This window comes from Scyliorhinus torazame, chromosome 18, assembly GCF_047496885.1.
Source record: "Scyliorhinus torazame isolate Kashiwa2021f chromosome 18, sScyTor2.1, whole genome shotgun sequence".
NCBI classification, from domain to species: domain Eukaryota; kingdom Metazoa; phylum Chordata; class Chondrichthyes; order Carcharhiniformes; family Scyliorhinidae; genus Scyliorhinus; species Scyliorhinus torazame.
In genome coordinates this window covers 106227311-106247255 of record NC_092724.1, presented here as the reverse complement: position 1 = coordinate 106247255, position 19945 = coordinate 106227311, and the positions used below count along the sequence as shown (strand labels likewise).

Below are 19945 nucleotides of genomic sequence, written 5' to 3'. Positions count from 1 at the left end.
AATCGGTGGGGGGTGGGGTGCGAGAATCGCGCCACGCCACTCCGTCGATTCTCCGACGACCGGAGAAATCGGCGCCAATCGCGCCCGCGGGATCGTCACCGCACCGGTCGGAGGCCGTTGAGAGCGCCCCCATGTTCCCGATGACATCTCTCATGTGTTTGATGTTTTCCTGAATTAATCTTCTCCATTTTGGTCAGTCACAAGCCAGGGTCTCCCGTGTGTTAATGGGGACGTTTGACCTCTTCAGAGGCTTTGGACATCCCAAAAATGTTCCTGCTGTCTTCCTGAGAGCCGCCTGCTGCAACTGAGCTCCAAGTAGAAGTCTTTGGGAATCTGCTCTCAGGCATAGGAACTACGAGTCCTGCCCAGTGCAACTGGTTTTGGATGATTGGTGCCTCAATGTTGGGCATGCTGACTTGAGACAGGATGATGCCTTTGCACTGACTTTCTTGCCATTGGACTTGGAGGGTCTTGCAAAGACATTGGTGCTTCTCCAGTACTTTGAGGTGCCTATTGTAGGTCATCCAAATCTCCAAAGGAAGCTTAAAGGAGAATGGAAATCACTGCTTAGTCTTGGCTGAAAGGGACTGAAAATACGACCAGCGTTGCTACAGTTTTGGCCATTCGGCACAATGGAACGCCTGCACACAGAAACACGGGCCTGAATTTTGGGCTCATAAGGGGTACACAATTGCCAGACCCGGAAGCGGACACATAATGCGTTTCCAGCCACAACCGGCCTCGAAACGCAATTTCATGCTGGCTGGCTAAGTAATGGAGAAAGGCTCAGTGCTGCGGGGAGGGGATCAGGAAGAGGACAGGCTCCAGGAAAAGGGAGGTTGCAGGCTGAAGCTTCTAACGAGCTCCCTCAAGGCAGACAGCTGCTGACGAGTTGGCTCAGGGAGCTACTGACCTGGACAAACTAAATGTGATGAAAAAAAGGCAATAAAATGTGTCCATGCAGCATATTCAATCACCTGGCAGAAAAGCTCAGAAAACCTCAGTCCCCAGATAACTTTTTTTAAATTATGGCCAAAAAGGGGTAGGTTTAGCACAGTGGGCTAAACAGCTAGCTTGTAATGCAGAATAAGGCCAGCAGTGCGGGTTCAATTCCCGTACCGGCCTCCCCAAACAGGCGGCGGAATGTGGCGACTGGGGGCTTTTCACAGGAACTTCATTGAAGCCTACTTGTGACAATAAGCGATTATTATTATTATATTCCGTCCTCGTTGGCGGCTGCCATTTTTCGGTGCGCTGAAAGTGAATAGAGTTTTGGCTGGAACGCCAGATTTTCCGTTCTTGCTTGCAATGGGGCCTGCCACGGATGAGACGGGAGAATACCGCGCTGTATTTTACCCTGGAAATTTCATCCTGCCCTGGATCAAGGTTGTAGTGAAAATGTGAAGTCCACTTGGCCGATTGGTCTGCCACCCACCAACCATACATGTGGATGGGACATGTAAAATTGCTGTTAATTGTCCACTGACACACTTCCGTCTCCCTCTTGTGCCCACCAAGCAAAATATTGTACGATTTCACACGCTGTCGGGATGGAAGTGCACCTGCTCAAACCATGCAAAATTCCAGAACTGATAAAGAAAAAATGCAGGTCATGTGATTGTGTGTGTGCACCCTTGTGTCATGATATTCAGATAAACATAATGGTGCAAACACACATACACACTGATGGACAGATCAACGGACCAATCAACACATATGTAACATCACAGCCAATCAACAGTAAGGACACACGCACTATAAAACAGGGAACACCACAGTTCCCGCTCATTCCAGCAGGAGACAGCTCAGGGCACAGAGCTCACAGCAAGCCACTCAGACATTCACCATGTGCTGAGTGCCTCTCCAAGACAGTGCTAGGGCTGGGTCCACAGGTTAAAGGGTAAATAACGAACCACAGTAATTAGTTTACAGATGTTGTTATTGGAAGTAATAAAACTGAGTTGTACTATCTGTAACCGTGTTGGTTCATCTGTATGACGGAACACCCAACACGACACCTTGTACGGGATTGAAATTACGCTGAAGAAGAATAGAGACATACCCAAGTCTGAAAGCAATTTAAACTAGAGTAGGGTTTTTGTTGATTTCAAACTATTAGGTACACAGAATATATTTGTCATAGTTCACCGAAGTGAACATAAAGATACTGTTATAAAACCTGGATTTTGTGTGCATGACGCTTTCTATTCAAGCACCATCTAATTGACTGGAATCAGGATCGAAATTCTCCCCAAACGGCGCGATGTCCGCCGGCTGGCGCCCAAAACGGCACCAATCAGACGGACATCGCGCCGCCCCAAAGGTGCGGAATGCTCCGCATCTTTGGGGGCCGAGCCCCAACATTGAGGGGCTAGGCCGGTGCCGGAGGGATTTCCGCCCCGCCAGCTGGCGGAAACGGCCTTTGTTGCCCCGCCAGCAGGCGCGGAATTGGCATGTCGGGGCGGCGCATGCGCGGGAGCGTCAGCGGCCGCTGACAGTTTCCTGCGCATGCGCAGTGGGGAGAGTCTCTGCCGCTCCGCCATGGTGGAGACCGTTGCGGAGGCGGAAGGGAAAGAGTGCGCCCACGGCACAGGCCCGCCCGCGGATCGGTGGGCCGCGAGGTCCAGGCCACCGTGGGGGCACCCCCCGGGGTCAGATCCCTCCGCGCCCCCCAGGACCCCGGAGCCCGCCCACGCCGCCTTGTCCCGCCGGTAAATAGGTACTCTAATTTACGCCGGCAGGACAGGCAATTTATCGGCGGGACTTCGGCCCATCCGGGCCGGAGAATCCAGCGGGGGGGCCCGCCAACCGGCGCGGCCCGATTCCCGCCCCCACCGAATATCCGGTCCCGGAGACTTTGGCAACCAGCGGGGGCAGGATTCACGGTGGCCAACGGCCATTCTCCGACCCGCTGGGAATCCCATGATTCTCGCACAGCGGCGTTAGCACCGATATCCCTTCCGCCCTAAAATGCCTCCTCAGCTGATTCTATATCTTCACCATGGACTGCACCACTGGGCTTCCTGAATACCTACTCAGAGCCATTGGCAATGCTGCCGTCACCATAGCCCTCAAACTAGACCCCTTACAAGATTCCTCCTCCATCCTAACTCACTCTACCCCTTCTCCTTCCCACCACCGCCGCACCTTGTCCACATTCGCCGCCCAATAACAATGAAGCAGGTCACCAACCCCCTCTACTGCCTCTGCCTCTGTAGCAAGGTCTACCACACCTTTGGCACCTTCTCTGCCCATACAAAGTCAGAGATGACTGTGTCCACTTTCCGAAAAAAGGCCTTTGGTATAAAGATCGGGAGAGCCTGAAAGATAAACAAGAACCGCGGCAGAATATTCATTTTGACCACTTGGACCCTCCCCGCCAACGTTAAGTGCAGTGTATCCCACCTCTTAAGATCCTCCCTGGCCTCCTCCACCAGCTTCGTTAAGTTCCACTTATGGAGCCCCGGCCATTCCCTCCCTACCTGAATCCCCAAGTACCTAAACCCCAAGTTCTCCCCATACTCGTATTGCACCCCTCTTGCCCTACGCAGTTGCCCTACCGCCCTCCCCGTTGTCAGCCTGTCAAATTGCCCCTGCAACGTTTTCCTCCTCGCCAATCCCTCCACGGTGGGCACCCTTGAATATTCCCTGTCCTGCTCCACTATCCTGCTCACTAGACGGTCATGTTCCGCCCTCCTTTCCTTATTCGCACGAACCGTAAATGAGATAATTTCTCCCCGGACCACTGCCGTCAGTGCTTCCCAAAAATGCCCACCGCCACCTCCCCATTCTGATTGAACTCCACATAATCCCTAATCGCCAACCACACCTTATTAAAAAAATCTCCATCCGCCAACAACCCCGAGTCAAACCTCCATCCCGGCCTCTGCTATCGTCCCGTACTGAACCGAATATCCAGCCAGTGGGGTGCATGGTCCGAGATAACTATCCCCGCAACTGCCCCCTCCACCCCAACTAAAATCTCCCGACTCACTACAAAGTAATCAATACTCGAATAGACCTTATAGATGTGTGAAAAGGAATAGTCCCTTCCCCCTGAGTTCTGAAAGCACCATGGATACAACATACCCATCCTCTCCATAAACCCCCCCCAGCTCCCTTGCCATTCGTACCCTACCCATCGACCTGGGGCTCGATCTGTCCACCCTCAGATCCAGGACACAGTTAAAATCTCCTCCCCTGATCAACTGGTATGTGGCCAACTCCGGGATTGCTGCCAGCAACCCCCTCATAAAACCCACATCATCCCAATTTGGGGCATACATATTTACCAACACCACCGGTGTCCCTTCCAATACCCCACTCACAATCACATATCTCCCACTTGGATTCCTCACCTCCTTCGCACTCGCAAATCCCATTTTTTTGCTCATTAAAATTGCCGCACCCCTCGATTTCGAGTCAAATCCCGAGCGAAAACCCTGCGCAACCCACCCCTTCCTTTTTCTTTTAACAAACAATTTTATTGAGGTAGTTTTTGGCATTGTAAACACAGATAACAGAAATTTGCAAACATCAATATAAAACCAATACTTCAATCAAACCATACTGCACATGCCCGCTCCTCTCCCCTAGACACTACCCGCCTATTAATCCCTCCTACTCTACTCTCATCTCCCCCCTCCCCCCCCCTCTTCCTTTGAGTTTACCCTACTCAGAGCTTCTGCCCACAGCCCGTCCTCCATCTCCCCGCTAAACCCCTCCTCCCATTTGAGTTTAAGTTCCTCCATCTGGGACTCGTCCCCCTTCATGAGCACCTTGTAGATATCCGAGACTCTACTCTCTCCTCCTTCTCCTCTAGAGACTATTCTGTCCTGGATCCCTATTGGTGGGAGGCGTGGGAAGGATGGGACCTGTCTGCGTACAAAGTCCCGCATCTGTAAGTATCTAAAGTCATTTCCCCTTACCAGCCCAAATTTCTCCTCCAAGCCCCTCAAACTCGCAAAGTTCCCTCCAGGAACATATCGCCCATCCTCCCCACCCCCGCCCGCCGCCATGTTCGAAACCCTCCATCCATGTTCCCGGGGGCGAATCGATGGTTATCACATATTGGAGCCCAGACAGACGCACCCCACCCCCCCCACATCGCCTCCACTGGCCCCATATCCGCAGGGCCGCCCCCCACTACCAGGCTGGTGGAGTACCTGGTCGGCGACAGCGGTAGGGGAGCCTTGACCAGGGCTGCCAAACTGGTGCCCCTGCACGAAGCCGCCTCCACTCACTCCCAGATAGACCCCGTACCCACCATCCACTTCCTTATCATGGCTATGTTAGCCGCCCAGTAGTAATTGATCAGACTCGGCAATGCCAGTCCCCCCTCGCTGTGGCTCCTTTCAAGCATCGCCTTCTTCACCCGCGGGGATTTTCCCGCCCATACAAAGCTCATGATGATTTTGCCAGTCCTTTTGAAGAAGGACCGTGGGATAAAGATCGGAAGGCACTGGAAGATGAACAGAAATCTAGGGAGGATTGTCATCTTTACAGTCTGCACCCTCCCTGCCAGTGACAGCGGGAGTGCATCCCATCTCCGAAACTCCCTCTTCATTTGTTCCACCACCCTAGTCAAATTTAACTTGTGCAACCTGCCCCAGCCTCGTGCCACCTGTATCCCCAAGTACCGGAAACTTTCCTCCACCAGCCTAAATGGCAGCTCCTGCAGTCTATTCTCCTGGCCCCTTGCCTGCACCACAAACATCTCATTCTTGGCCATATTTAATTTGTACCCTGAAAACCGGCCGAACTTCCTCAATGTTTCCAGTATATTTTCCATCCCGGCCAGTGGGTCCGACACGTACAGGAGCAGGTCGTCCGCATAGAGAGAGGCCCTATGTTCCACACCCCCCCTAGTCATTCCCTTCCACCCCTTCTCAGCTCTCAACGCCATCGCCAACGGCTCTATGTCCAGCGTGAACAGCAACGGGGAGAGTGGGCACCCCTGTCTGGTCCCGTGGTGTAGTCTGAAATAATCTGACATTATCCTGTTCGTCCTAACGCTAGCTTTTGGGGCCTGGTACAATAGTCTGACCCAATTAACCAGTCCCTCCCCGAACCCAAACCGTCCAAGCACCTCCCACAAATAGCCCCACTCCACCCGGTCGAAGGCCTTCTCAGCGTCCATTGCCACCACTACCTCCACCTTCTTGCCCGTCGGGGGCATCATGATCACATTAAGCAATCTTCTCAAGTTAGCTGTCAGCTGCCTGCCTGTCACAAACCCTGTCTGATCGTCCCCAATCACCTCCGGTATGCAGTCCTCAATTCTAATCGCCAGGACCTTGGCCAGGAGCTGGCCATCCACATTGATGAGGGAGATTGGCCTGTATGACCCGCAGGATTCCGGGTCCTTGTCCCGCTTCAGTATCAGCGAGATGGTGGTTTGCAACATCGTCGGTGGCAGGGTCCCTCTGTCCCTTGCCTCATTAAAAACCCTTGTCAGGGCCGGTCCCACTATCTCCGAGAACTTCTTGTAAAACACTACTGGGTATCCATCCGGTTCCGGGGCTTTCCCCGACTGCATGGCCTTTAGGCCCCCCAATACCTCCTCCTCTCTCATCGGGGCCCCCAGCCCGTCCACTAGTCCCCTGCCTACTTTTGGGAAGGTTAGTCCATCCAGGAACCTTTTCATCTCCTCCGGCTCTTTCGGGGGTTCTGAAGTGTACAGCTTACTGTAGAAGTCCCGAAATACCCTATTCAGTCCTGCCGGGTCCTCCACTCTGCTTCCCTCCCCATCAACCACTCTACCTATTTCCCTGGCCGCCTCCCTCTTCCTGAGTTACTGCACTAGAGCAATCTACTGGCCTTCTCCCCATGCTCATACACCACTCCCCTCGCCTTCCTAAGTTGTTCCACGGCCCTACTCGTGGATAGCACCCCCAGTTCCGCCTGCAATCTCTGTCTCTCCCTGAGTAGGTCCTCCCCCGGGGTCCCCGCATGCCCCTCGTCTATCCGGTGAATTTCCCAAACCAATCTGTCCATTTCTGCTCTGACCCTGTGAGCCCGAATTGAGATCAGCGCCCCCCTCACTATGGCTTCAGCGCCTCCCACAGGGTCGCTGCTGAAACCTCCCCCGTATCGTTCACCTGCAAGTAATTTTGCATACACTTCCAAAGTCTCTCACATATCCCCTCCTCCGACAACAGTCCTACGTCTAACCTCTAATGCCGGCGATGGTAATTCGCCCCCCCGACCTGGAGGTCCACCCAGTGCGGGGCATGGTCCGAGATAGTGGTTGCCGAGTATTCCGTATTCTTTACCTCCCCTACACAGTCCCTGCTCAAGATAAAAAAAACAATCCTAGAATATACTTTATGAACATGCGAATAAAGCGAGTAGCCCCTTCCCGTCGGCTGTCTGGCTCTCCATGGGTCCACAGCCCCCATTTGCTCCATGAACCCTTTCAGCTCCCTTGCCATTGCTGGGAGTCTGCCCGTTCTGGGACATGACCGGTCCAGCCTCGGGTCAAGGACCGTATTAAAGTCCCCCCCCCCCCATTATCAACTTAGTGAATCTAGGTCCGGGATCTTCCCCAGCACTCTTTTGATAAAGTCAATGTCATCCCAGTTCGGCGCATATATGTTCACCAGCACCACTCTTCTCCCCTCCAGCTTGCCCCTTACCATAAGGAATCTGCCCCCGCCGTCCGCGACTACGCCCTCTGCCTGAAATTGAACCCGCTTATTGATCATAATTGCTACCCCCCTGGACATAGAATCCAAGGAAGACCTGGCTGATCCAGCCCTTCCTTAGCCTAGTCTGGTCAGACACTTTCAGATGTGTCTCCTGCAACATAATTACGTCCTCCTTTAGAGCCCGCAAATGCGTGAACACACGTGCCCTTTTAATTGGCCCATTTAGTCCCCTGACATTCCAGGTGATCAGCCAGGTTGGGGGGCACAACCCCCCCCCCCCCCCCGCCAGACAGCCATAACCTTTCTTGGGCCCGCCCCCGGCCCATGCGCCGTGCCATTCCTGGTCCGCCTCTTGGCTGCCTCCATTCCATTACCTACTTCAGATCACCCCCCACGTCAGCAAAATAACTCCCCCCCCCCCTCCTAGCAACATCCCCTGATAACCCCACCCCTGCCATTCACTGGCTGTATTCTCCCCCCCACCTGACTCCCTTGACTAGCCAATCTGCTAGCCTGGTGACTCATCGCTCCGGTGCCTCCTTGTCTCACTTCCATTGTTTTCCCCGACCTCATCTCCCCACTCCCCAGCACACCATCCCCCACTCCGACCCACTGGAGCAGTCTCACTAAGATGGGAAAGATCAAATAAGATGTAAACATCAAACAGCAACGCGAGGCTGCTCCGGGTACAATACAGTTCCAGCTGTGTACACAGAAAAGTGTTAACCCACGTCCCTTTCTGAGCACCACAAAAATATATAACACCGCAATAACCCAGAACCCGTACACCCCCCATCCGAAACAAACATAAAAACCATAGACATAAATGAAACAAAAGCCCCCAACCAACATCTTTAATCCCCATTGCTGACCGGCCACCCTTTTGCTACAATACAGGCTCCAGCGCACTCAGAGAGCCCAACAAAAGGTACCCACCACAACAGAAGAGAAAAAAAGGAGAGAAAAAAAAACAACAGAAAAAAGGAAAAAGACCATTCGAGAGGGGGAGGCGGGGGAAAGACCATTCGAGAGGGGGGGGGGGGGGGAAAGACCATTCAAGAGGGGGGGATACCCTCCCCCCACATCCCCCACAGGCAAAAACTGCCCACAGAAAATACACCACAAGGCACCTTTAAAGCAGTAAACCGTCGACCTACAGTCCAGGCACAGTAGGCGTCCCTTCAACCAGTAATTCTCGGACCCCAGCTTGCGTCCGTGGGTCCTTTTTCCGAGACCAGCCCCTGATCTCTCACAAAGTCCATCGCTTCTTCAGGCTCGGAGAAGTAGTGGTGTTGGCCCTGATGCGTAACCCAAAGACGGGCCAGGAAGAGCAGACCGAATTTCACGTGCTTTTTGAACACCTCCTTAACTTGTTTAAAGGCTGCACACCGCCTGGCCACCTCCTGGCTTAGGTCCTGGTAAATGCGAAGGATACGGTTATTCCACATGCTGCTCTTAGCGCTCTTTGCCCACTGCAGCACCCGCTCCTTCTCCACAAACCTGTGGAACCTAATCACCATCGGACGGGGGGAGGCCCCCCCCCCGGACGCACCTGTCTCGCCTGTACTCTGTGTGCCCCATCCAGCTCCGGCGGTCGCGGACAGGCTTCAGCCCCCATCAGCTGCATCAACAGGTACGCCACGAACGCAGTGGCATCAGCTCCCTCCGGGAGGGACCAGGTTAGGTTAAGGAAGGGGTGGGTTACTTCCGGTGGTGGCAATGAGTGAGTGAGCCACACATTCGGGGGCTCTCACTCCGGGAGGCCGATGATCCTCAGATTTTGTCTACGGGCTCTATTTTCCAGCTCCTCTACTCTGTCCAGCAGTCTCTGTCTCTCCTTCAACCCGTCGACTTCTAGCGCAGCCATCGTCTGCGCGTCCGCCTGCTCCTCCACCGCCTCCCCCAGCTCCTTAACTTTTTCGTCCTGGGCATCCAGTCTCTGGTTCAGCTGATCCACTGCCTTCTGAAGTGGGTCCAAGTTATCCCGCTTCAACGACTCAAAACTGCTCTTTATCACCTGCAGCATGTTTTCCAGCGCCTGCTGGATCGCCGGGTCCGAGGTCCGCAGGTCTGCCATCTTTGCTCCCGGGTCAGCTTCCCCTGCAACTTGCCTTTGTCCCTTCCTCTCCCATTTGTGCTGCTTTCATCTCTCCCGCAGTTCCATGCAGCTCTGCTCGCTCCTTAGCCCCCTGGGACCATCCTTTCAGCGCTCCACAGCCCCGCAAAACCGGAGAACCAGGTCCTCAAATCCCGCCGGAGTGAGAGCCCCCGAATGTGCGGCTCACTCACTCATTGCCACCACCGGAAGTAACCCACCCCTTCCTTAACCTAACCTGGTCCTTCACACGGAGGTGTGTCTCCTGCAAAAAGACCAGCCCCACTTTGAAGCTCCTGAGGTGCGCGAACGCACGCAACCTTTTAACCGGCCCATTCAGTCCCCGGACGTTCCACGTTACCAGCCTTACCGGAGGCTTGCGCCTCCAATCCCCGCTACAGTCCATCATCTTCCCCACTTAACTCCTGCCCCTTTAATTCCACTCTGTACCTAGCCCATCCCAGATGGCCCCTTTCTTCGCCCTTGACCATGTCATCTCTCACCCCCTGCCCTGTAACAAACCCCCCCCCACCCCCTCGCTTTTCCCCTTCTTCCCCTCCCCCTTGCCCTTTCCCCCCTCTCCCCAGCCACCCCTCGTGGCCTTCTCCCCCGCCATCTCACTTCCGTTCGCCAGCATAACCTGCTGGCGTGGCTGCGCCTGCACAAAGGCACGTTCTAATGACCTCCCCCTCCCTCTCCCCCCCACTCCTCAGCTCAAAGAAGAAGGCCTCCTGCTGGCCTTCCCCTCCCCCACCCAAACAAGGACTTCTCCTGAACTCCAGGTAGCCTTCTCCAAAAGCACACAAACAGATGTTAAACACAAACAGTCCCATAAAACAGGAGGGGGGATGGGAACATCCATCCCCACAAACTTTTCACCCCTACAACTCCTTACAATCTCAACATTGAATCGACCCCCCCTCAAACAAAAAAAGGTGAAAATCCCCCAATCCCTACACCCACTTCAAACATGCTCCCGACCATTACATAGTGCAAGCACCCCGGTCCCAAGCATTGTCCACTCAGTTCTCCCCCAGTTTATGCTCCTTAATGAAGTCTTCGGCCGCTTCTCGAGTCTCAAAATAATACTCCCAGCCTCCGAACGTTACCCATAATTTCGCCGGTAGAGCACCCCAAACCTGATCTGCCGCCAGTACAGCACCGCCTTGGCCTTGTTGAAACCTGCCCGCCGTTTTGCCAACTCAGCTCCGATGTCCTGATAAATCCGGATGTTATTTCCCTCCCAGTTGCAGCTACGCTTCTCCCTGGCCCACCGTAAAATTATGGAGCCTCATGATCACCACCCGGCTCCCCAGCTCTAGGCTTCTGCCTCAGAGACCTATGCACTCGGTCCACTTCAGGTGCCTTATCCAGCACCCCTTTTGCCACCAGCCCGCCAGCATCCTCGAAACGTACCTCGTGGCACTCGCACCTTCCACTCCTTCAGGCAGGCCCACTATTCGCAGGTTCTGTCTTCTCGAGGTATTTTCCTGCTCCTCAACCTTTGCCCTCAACGTCTTACAAAGGTTGAGGAGCAGGAAGCCTGAGAACGAGGAGCCCCACTTCCGCCTCCAGAGCCCCCACACGATCGCTGTGGTCCGAGATCACTCCTTCAATCTCCCGAATCTGTGACCCCTGCACCTCCAAACACCTCTCCATCTGCTCCAAAGTACTCTTTAGGGGTGCAACAGCTTCTGCAATGGCCTTTGCATGATCCTCACGCATTTCTTTCCTCTGCTTATGGAATTCCTCCTTAATAAAAGTCATCAGTTCCTGTATCTGGGGCTTTCCAGCTTGCCCCTCCCCCGCCTGCATGCTGGAAGAGGCTGTTGCTGCAGCACCAGACTGTTTCAACTTTCCAGCCAAATTTCTCCCTGTTTTCTGCTGGGTCTGGCGATCAGGAGACATACCATTCCAGGGGTAAACTACTCCTCTAACATTCTGCCTTTTCATCAAAATTCCACCCGGATCTGTGTGAAAAGAGCCCCTTTTCTGTGATTTTAAGCAGGGACAGCCCTGTATGTGACCACTCACTCCAGGGTCACAACCGGACGTCATCGGAACCGCTTTTGAGCACTCCCTCCACTGCACCGCTCAGCCTGGGTGGCAGCATGGGCCTCATTATATTGAGTCTCCCCTCGTTCTCAGGCTTCTGCAACAGCGTCATCTCTTATTCCCCAAGAGCCAACAATCACCTTGGGGTGGTCCTCGAAAACGCAGGGTATCTCCAAGTGCCCCAAGATGTAGATGTCATATGTGCTCCCTGGGTAGCGTGCACACATGCATGTTACAGATGCAGTGATTGCACACAATCTGAACATTCAAGGAGTGGAATGGCATCCTGTTAATAAAGGGCAAGGCAAGGCAACATGCATGCCATCTATTGCCCTCTGGACCTGGGGCATCCCCGCGATGACAGAGAATCCTTTGGCCTGGGTGGGCCTGGTCCAGCTGAAAGATGGTATAATTGGATGCCCGGGCATACAGGGTATTGGTGACCTCCGGCATGCACCTGCGGGTTGTAGCTCGAGAAATGCTGTACAGGTCCCTATTTGAGCCATTGAATGAGCTGATTGCATAACAGTCCAGAGCTGCTGTGACCTTCAGGGCCACCGAGAGTGGGTGTCCGCCTCCACCATGGGGTGACATGTCTGCAAGGACACTGGTGCCACGCTGTCTCTTTATTGAAATGGAGTCTCCTGTGGCACATTGTGTCCATCATCTCATCAAAAGACCATGGCGCTTGTACACCTTGGGTGTCGCTGGCCTCCCCCTCTGGGCTCCTCCTCGGCCGAGTGGGCCGATGGGCCTTTATGGTGCGCGGAGGCCCCTTGCACATGGGGTGCCGCCTCCTGCCTGTGCATTTGCTGCCACCTTCTCCATCATCTGCCTGCCTCGGCTGCCACCAGCACTGCATCTGCAGGATCCACACCAGCAAACTTTTATTAATCTGGAAGGAATTGGAGGAGAGAGATTGACAATCTGTTCGGGCTTCCATCCCGGAACCCTCAAATCCTACAACCCCCCGTGCCCCACCCTTATCATGACTGCCTGGCCTTCTCTCATTCAGCAGTTGTGCTGGCAAACCTTGCTCTGCACACTAACACCCAGGCCACACCAGGAGCCCCTAGATCCCAGACCTCTGCCAGGAACATTAGTGAGGCCGCGTTCAGGTGTCCTCCCCTATTCCACTGATCCCCTGATCCACATTGGCTCTGAGAAGGTCTGCAGTGCTGAAGGCCTGCTCTGTAGTGTTTGATTGTTGGCAGTTTCCTCTATGGTGCTGCGCTCCTCGAGTTCAGGCTCCAAAGTCTCCTTGAGATGGTAAGCACTAATCATCCTTTGAGGCATGGCATGTGTACTCTGGAATAGGCAGTTGAGAGTTGGAGGAATGTGAAGTGCTATTACAACTAACAAGTCTAATTTATCATTTGCAATAGCCTTCAGCTGTGAAGCTAGAGGCTGCTCACAGTCAGAGGGAGTGACATTGACTTTCAGCACTGAAGGCACATCAAGGCTCTGTCCTGGAAGTGTTTGGCGGGACAGACAGGCTGCAGTTGTGGTTTCCCCTGTTAAAGGGCTCCACAATATTTAAAGATGGCTTTAAGGCCTCATAGACGCAAAACCTCTCACCTCCCCCCCTTCAATCTGGAACGCTTCAGCACCCCGCCGCCCACCACTGCCCCCCACACCCACCCTCGCCCCTACCTCCCCCACCCGCCAAGTGTTGGATCAGCAGCTCTAGTGACCATGAGCTGCATGCCGGAAAATGGAATTGGCGACTCACCTCCTCACTTGCCCTCAGTAGTCATTACGCCAGCTTCACATTTTTTAAAAAGGTATACTAAATGACGCCCGCGTGATTTCTTGCTGACGAGGTAGTTAATTCCCGGGAGGCCTCTGCATTCGACTTCAACCTTGCTAGTGAAATTGAAATGAATGCAAATGAGGGTTAATGATATTCTCGCCATCTTTGGGAGAGATCCAGAACTCGCCATCGGGAGCGGGTGGGATGAATTGCAAACTGGTTCATACCTGGCGCGAATCTCAATTTTGGCCTTTCCTGATATTTACCTGGCATACCCAGGTCCATGCCGGGCGCTATGCGGTAGTTGATTCACGCCCACTGTGTTGTGGTCCTCAGGTTAAATCACCACCAGTCAGCTCTCCCTCTCAAAGGGGAAAGTAGCCTATGGTCATTTGGGACTATGGCAACTTTACATTTACATACAGTTAGGGTTTTTGAAATGCGGTTGCAGCATTTGTAAAGGGGTGACACATGGCTGAGTAAAAGTCGCATCATTTGCAAATAAAGCATTCAATGGTCAGATGATCATTTTCACCTCACTGGTAATGCAGAATGGCCAAAAGAAATGCCTGACTGGGAAAGAAACAACGTTCAATAAAAACCCGTGAAAAGGGCATTCGACAAAAGTGAAGTGAGAAAGTACTGTGGTTTTAGAGAGCCCCCTAATGCTCACAAAATAAAAGAACAGCCAACACAGAGAATTAAGCCTTGAATGCAGCGTACAAGTCATAACTTGTCACAATTAACCAATTGGTGCTTATTTAATATTTTGTGGTTTCTTAATGATTTCCGGATACAACTTTTCCTTATGATCTAATTCCTTGATATTAATGTCGCATTATAAGATAGGTATCGATGAGGAAAGCCATATGATCCATCTTAGCCCATCCATCTAGAAAATGCTAGGATCCTGCCATCACACAACTTACTTCTTTCTCACATAATCTCACAATTTATGCCTCTACTATTCGCCAAACAAAACACACTGGGCGGGATTCTCTCAGCCCACGGCGAGTCGGAGAATCGCCGGGCCGGGCGTGAATCGCGCCACGCCGGCCCGACATCGATTCTCCGGTCACCCAATTATTTTTTTCTCCAATTAAGGGGCAATTTAGTGTGGCCAATTCACCTAACCTGCACATCTTTGGATTGTACAGATGAGACCCACGCAGACACGGGGAGAATGTGTAAACTCCACACGGACAGTGACCCGGGGCCAGGATCGAACGGGGTCCTCAGCACCATGAGGCAGCAGTGCTAACACCACCATGTCGCCCCTGACGCTCTGTTGTTAATGACTCTGACCATGAAGAAACACATCAAACAGCTAACAATCAGCATCTTTGATGTGTACAGGAAAAGTCAGACTTGCAAAACCTCTCTAATTATAAAGCATAATTGTGGAGAGATGGAGAAACTATTTATGCAATCCAATTGGAGATTAACCATAAACATTTCCACAATTTATGAAGATCTTCATTTTTACGGCTCACATGTCTCAAAACTGTTTCAATGCACAAAATGTTTTTCCGGAGATCTTCCTGATAATGAACAGAGTCTGTTACTTACTGATCCAAGAGTTCCATCATCTCCTCGTACTTCTGAATCATTTGTTTACCTTCAGACGAGTCCATACACCTGTGGAAATTCACAACCATTAACAAAGATAACAACAATTACAAAGCATTTCAAATTCTTGCCCCTGCATCCCTGGACTCAATGCAAAATATTTACTTTCAACAAACATAAAATGCCAGTGTCTGCGTGGGTTTCCTCCGGGTGCTCCGGTTTCCCCCACAGTCCAAAGGTGTGCAGGCTAGGTGGATTGGCCATGCTAAATTCCCCTGTGTGTCCAAAGGTTAGGTGAGGTTACGGGGCTAGGGCAGGGGATTGGGCCTAGGTAGGGTGCTCGTTTGGAGGTTTGGTGCAGACTTGATGGGACGAATGGCCTCCTTCTGCACTGTAGGGATTCTGTGTGTTCCAAGCGAACCCCAATTGATTTGAAGGGGTATATGATGGTACCACTCAATCCTCTCTGATTCTGTATCTCCAAACCATGGGCCAGAATACATTAGCGCAGATATCTTGTAGATTATCCAGTCTTCACAAACTGGTCAATGAAGGGTAGAAGTGTGGGTAGAACTCACCAATCACATGTTTGTCACCAGCTTGAGTGAAGAAGTTATCTTTTCACTGATATCGCGAAGCATCACGCTGCTCAGAAACATCTCAAAGTGCTTCCATCGAAAGAGTAATGTTGTAATGCAATGACTCATTATAAATGTAAATTATGCAGCCCTTTTGTGCAGAGTAAGATACCCTAAGCAGCACTGAACCATATTATGTTCGAGCACAAAGTGCCCAACTGGTTTTCCAAATAAGCTATCTCTCTGCTTCCATTCCCATACTTTTTCATGTTTCTCTTTCCAACAATATTTATCCAGTTCCTTTTAAAATCTACTAACGATCATTTCCATCACTGCCTGAGATGCTGAAATGTAAACCATGTAGAGTTCAATTGTTCTGTGTTCAATTATGTAAGTCCGATAACTGATCTATGCTCACTGTGCTTGACTATTTAAGCCAGGGTGTGGTTTCAGAAAAAAGTAAACGGAACCACAGAAGCTACCAGAAGCACTGAGCAAGGGATAAGCATTGGCAGCCCTTTTGTCATTGCGTAAATATTTAAAAGCACGCGGAAATGGAACTGTTGCACACTCAGGAACGAGGTCACCTCTGCATTGCTCGGAGGCAAATCAAACAGATGAAATATATAACAAGCTGGTGAAGATACAACAAATCAGCTCCCATAATGAAAAATCAGCTGAAAGCGTGTGAGATCACAACTGTAGCTAACTTGCATCTGACTGGTATTCACTGGGAATAACCAGAAAAACTAGGAAGTCTAACCTGGAAAACAGTTACCACTCGCTTTTGACAGCCGACTCTGATTATGGCTTGTTGTGATTCATTGGGAACAGGGCCTTAACTAGGAATGGATGGACTGAAATCTAAACCCTGTTATTTTCTGTAACCTGAATTGTGTGTGTCACATCAGACGACTGCTCCCCTTTGTGTATTTGTCGGTTGAACAGAGTTTGTGTGCCTTTAATCAAAGCAAATTACTGCGGTTGCTGGAATCTGAAACCAAAGAGAAAATGTTGGAATATCTCAGCAGGTCTGGCAGCTTTTCCAGCATTTTCTCTTTGGTTTGTATGCCTTTGCCCAGGTGCTAGTATTAAAGTTTTGAATTTTTGATAGTTGTCTGTTATCAGGTTGCACAGAATCTTTCCTGGGCCTTTATCCAGGGTGAGCAATCGTCCTGTATCCCATGGGATTGTCCCGGAATTTGAGTTGTTGTCTTGTTCCAGATGCCAGGTGCGGGTCGTCCAACAGGCCTGGGGGAATGGAGGAGGAAAACCGTTGGCTGTGGGGTTGGCTGTCCGGCAGGTCATGGGGGATGGTGTGTCCGACATGCCTGTGAGTGCAGGGGATCTGCCAGGCCCAGGGTCAGGCTGGTGCCACAAATGTTCCCCCCCATCACATCCCCCCACCCCCGGTCACTAGTATCAGCAGCAAACCTACTACCCCAACAAAGGATATTTTCCAGAGGAGTTTGACCTGCCTCCACCTTCCATTCAATTAATTTAATTGGTACCATACAATAGCAGCAACAGCTGAGTTTTCATGTATAGGGGAGCTCAATTTCCCATGAGTCTGTGCAGTTTCTGCCCCCCTCTCACTACATGGTATTGGTTGAGGGAGAAATATTGGACACCATTCTGGGAGGGCTCTCTCCTCTTTTTTGAATCGTACCATGAGATGTTCAATATCACGCCGAGCAGGTAGAGAGGAAGCTCTGTAAGTGACTGTAAGGATAGCATTCTCACAAAGCTGCACTCATCAGTTACCTGCAGGCTATTTGCTCTAATCCAGGAGTGGGGCTTTCACCAATAACATCACTATTCACCAAGCCATGCAGCATATTGAAGTATAAAATACAGGCATGAGAGGACTGGCGGACTTGTGAATATACAGTATTTAGGATTGCCATAGGCGAATGCACTTCCTCTTTATATAATGACACCCAGCTTAGAGTATAGCACAGTCCAGAAAGTTTAAAGGATTGTTTTTGTTAACCTTTCCTCTGTTGGGTCTCCCAGTAAAGCACTGCACATAACATCAAGACAGTTAGCGGGCAAGCTGCCAGGTCTTTAGCAAGACACTAACCATGTCAGTGTGCAAGAACAATCCAGGGATGAGTCTCACACTGACTCTCCCTCCCTGCTGGGAGAGTATCTGAACAGCAGTCAGCACATGCTCACACTGGTTTGTGCAAATTACTATCTGATCAACAAATGTGTTGAGGAACATCAATGCTGTGAAGCCACCTTGCACCACTGCAAGATGTTGCCCACCATCACCTGTGCACCGCTGAATTGACACAGTAATCAAAGTCCCATGTTGTTTATCCACTGGGGCTAATTCAGTCCACGAATCCTGTCAAAGCCAGAAATCGTTTTTGTGCTCGCTCTTCATCAAAGAGAAAAAAAATGACAGATGGTCAGGGAGAGAAGCTGGCATTGGGTACAGGTACAGGAGGACTCAGACCTTTCTCAGAACCATGTTGTACCAGGCTAGATACTTACGGGTGTGTGATATTTCTGAAGTTATTAAATGGCAACCGGATCCGTTCCCTTAATTCCATAGACCAGCGTAACCCACCCCCAACAACTGGCATATTCTTGTTCACAGGGGGGCATCCTACAAAACAAAAAACAGGGTCCTAATCAGCAAAGACAATAATTAGTTTATATTTTATACCGTCCAGCAGTACTGGAAGAAAAGTTTAAAATAATTTTCCAGGCATAGCTATTTACAACAACTGTGTATTGTGATAACATTCTCTTTGTGCCATAACATTTCTACATGTCCCATTCACAGATAGGAGATTTCACATAGAAGATATACAGCAAGGGTTCTGCTGTAAGTGATGAAGCAGTGGCTGGAATTCTCCAATCGTTGGGATTCAATTTTCCTGCTGGCAGCTCACTCCCGCCAGCAGGTTTCCCGTCAGTGTGGGGTGATTTTAATCAGAAATCCCTTTGAGAAATGGCGGGAAGATAGAATCCCGCTGCCAGCGAATGGCACGCTGCCGGGTAACACAGGCTCGGGGACCAGAGAATCCATCGCATTCCGCTGAGTGGGGCAGAATCAATTGAAGTTCTTTCAACAGTCAATGCACTGGATCACTCTCACTCAGGTGTGTGTGTCTCAGTGCCTTTCCAGTTACACTGATGTTTGAAATCTTATGAAGCCGACAGATTGGGTAAATATTTCTCTATCTAGATTGAACGGCCGATGATATTCAGCGCTCAAGAAATCGAGTGACTCTCTCAGATCTAGACATGACGTTTGAGATTTTTGTTTATAATTCTTCCTCTTCTCATATCAGGGTCGGGATTCTCCAAAGTCCCGGCTAAGTGTTGACGCCGGCGTAAACATCAGAGTGTTTCGTGCCAGCGTCAATGGGCCTCTTGGCCCAACGATTCAATGGCCCACAGGGGGCTAGCATGGCGTTGGAGTGCTGCACGCAGCTCCGGCGCCGATACAATGCCCTGCACAGCCTACGCGGGTCCGCGCATGCGCATGGTGGCCATTTCTGCACCAGCGTATGCACATGGAGCTGTTTCCCCGTCGCCTCCACGCAACATGGCGTAGCGACACAGCTGGCCCGCGTGGAAGGTAGGCCCCTCCAGATCGTGCGCGCCCGCCGATCGGTAGCCCCCGATCGTGGGCCTGGCCAACGTGGAGGCCTCCCTTGGAGTCTGATCCCCCCCCCCCACCAGAACGGCCAACGTGGCAGCGGGTCCGAGCTCCCGCCGGGTGGTACCATATGTGAACCACGCCAGCGGAACTCGGCGGGCACTCGGCCAGTCGACTATGGAGAATCGCCGTGGGGGCCGCTTTCAACAGCCCTCGACCGGCGCCGCGTCAACTGCGTGACTGCTGCCAATTCGCGTTCCGGCGTCGGAGCGGCGTGGCAGGAATTTTCGGCATCAACACTGATTCTCTGTTTCTCGGAGAAACCCGGCCCCGATGTTGGAGAAAGGAGGAAGTTTTAGTCGGTGTGAAGCTAAGCCAGTTGGACATTTCAACCAACCATAATTGGTCTCAACTGGACACAGCCAAAATGACTGGTAATAATAACTGGGGACCAGCTGGGATTACTGTTCGTCCAGTTGCCACCGGTATTTTTCCGATGGCCTGTAAACGGAAACATTTGCTCTGTTAGCTGCTTCAACTTCAAGGAGACGGATCACAGGAATGCTGCGAGCTGAAGTATTCCCACTTTCCTGTGTGCCGCATGAACTGATTCCAATTCATGAACCT

At 51.6% G+C, this 19945-nt stretch overlaps 1 protein-coding gene across 1 annotated transcript in view; it reads right to left on the bottom strand.

Annotated features, from left to right (window-relative positions):
• dnah9 (dynein, axonemal, heavy chain 9) overlaps window positions 1-19945 on the bottom strand; it is a 779494-nt gene that overhangs the window by 675477 nt on the left and 84072 nt on the right. The window contains exons 10-11 of the mRNA XM_072483125.1: window positions 18202-18316; window positions 15122-15190 (exon numbers count right to left, since the gene is read on the bottom strand). Coding sequence (XP_072339226.1) covers window positions 15122-15190; window positions 18202-18316 — 184 coding nt within the window. The remainder of the gene's footprint in view (window positions 1-15121; window positions 15191-18201; window positions 18317-19945) is intronic.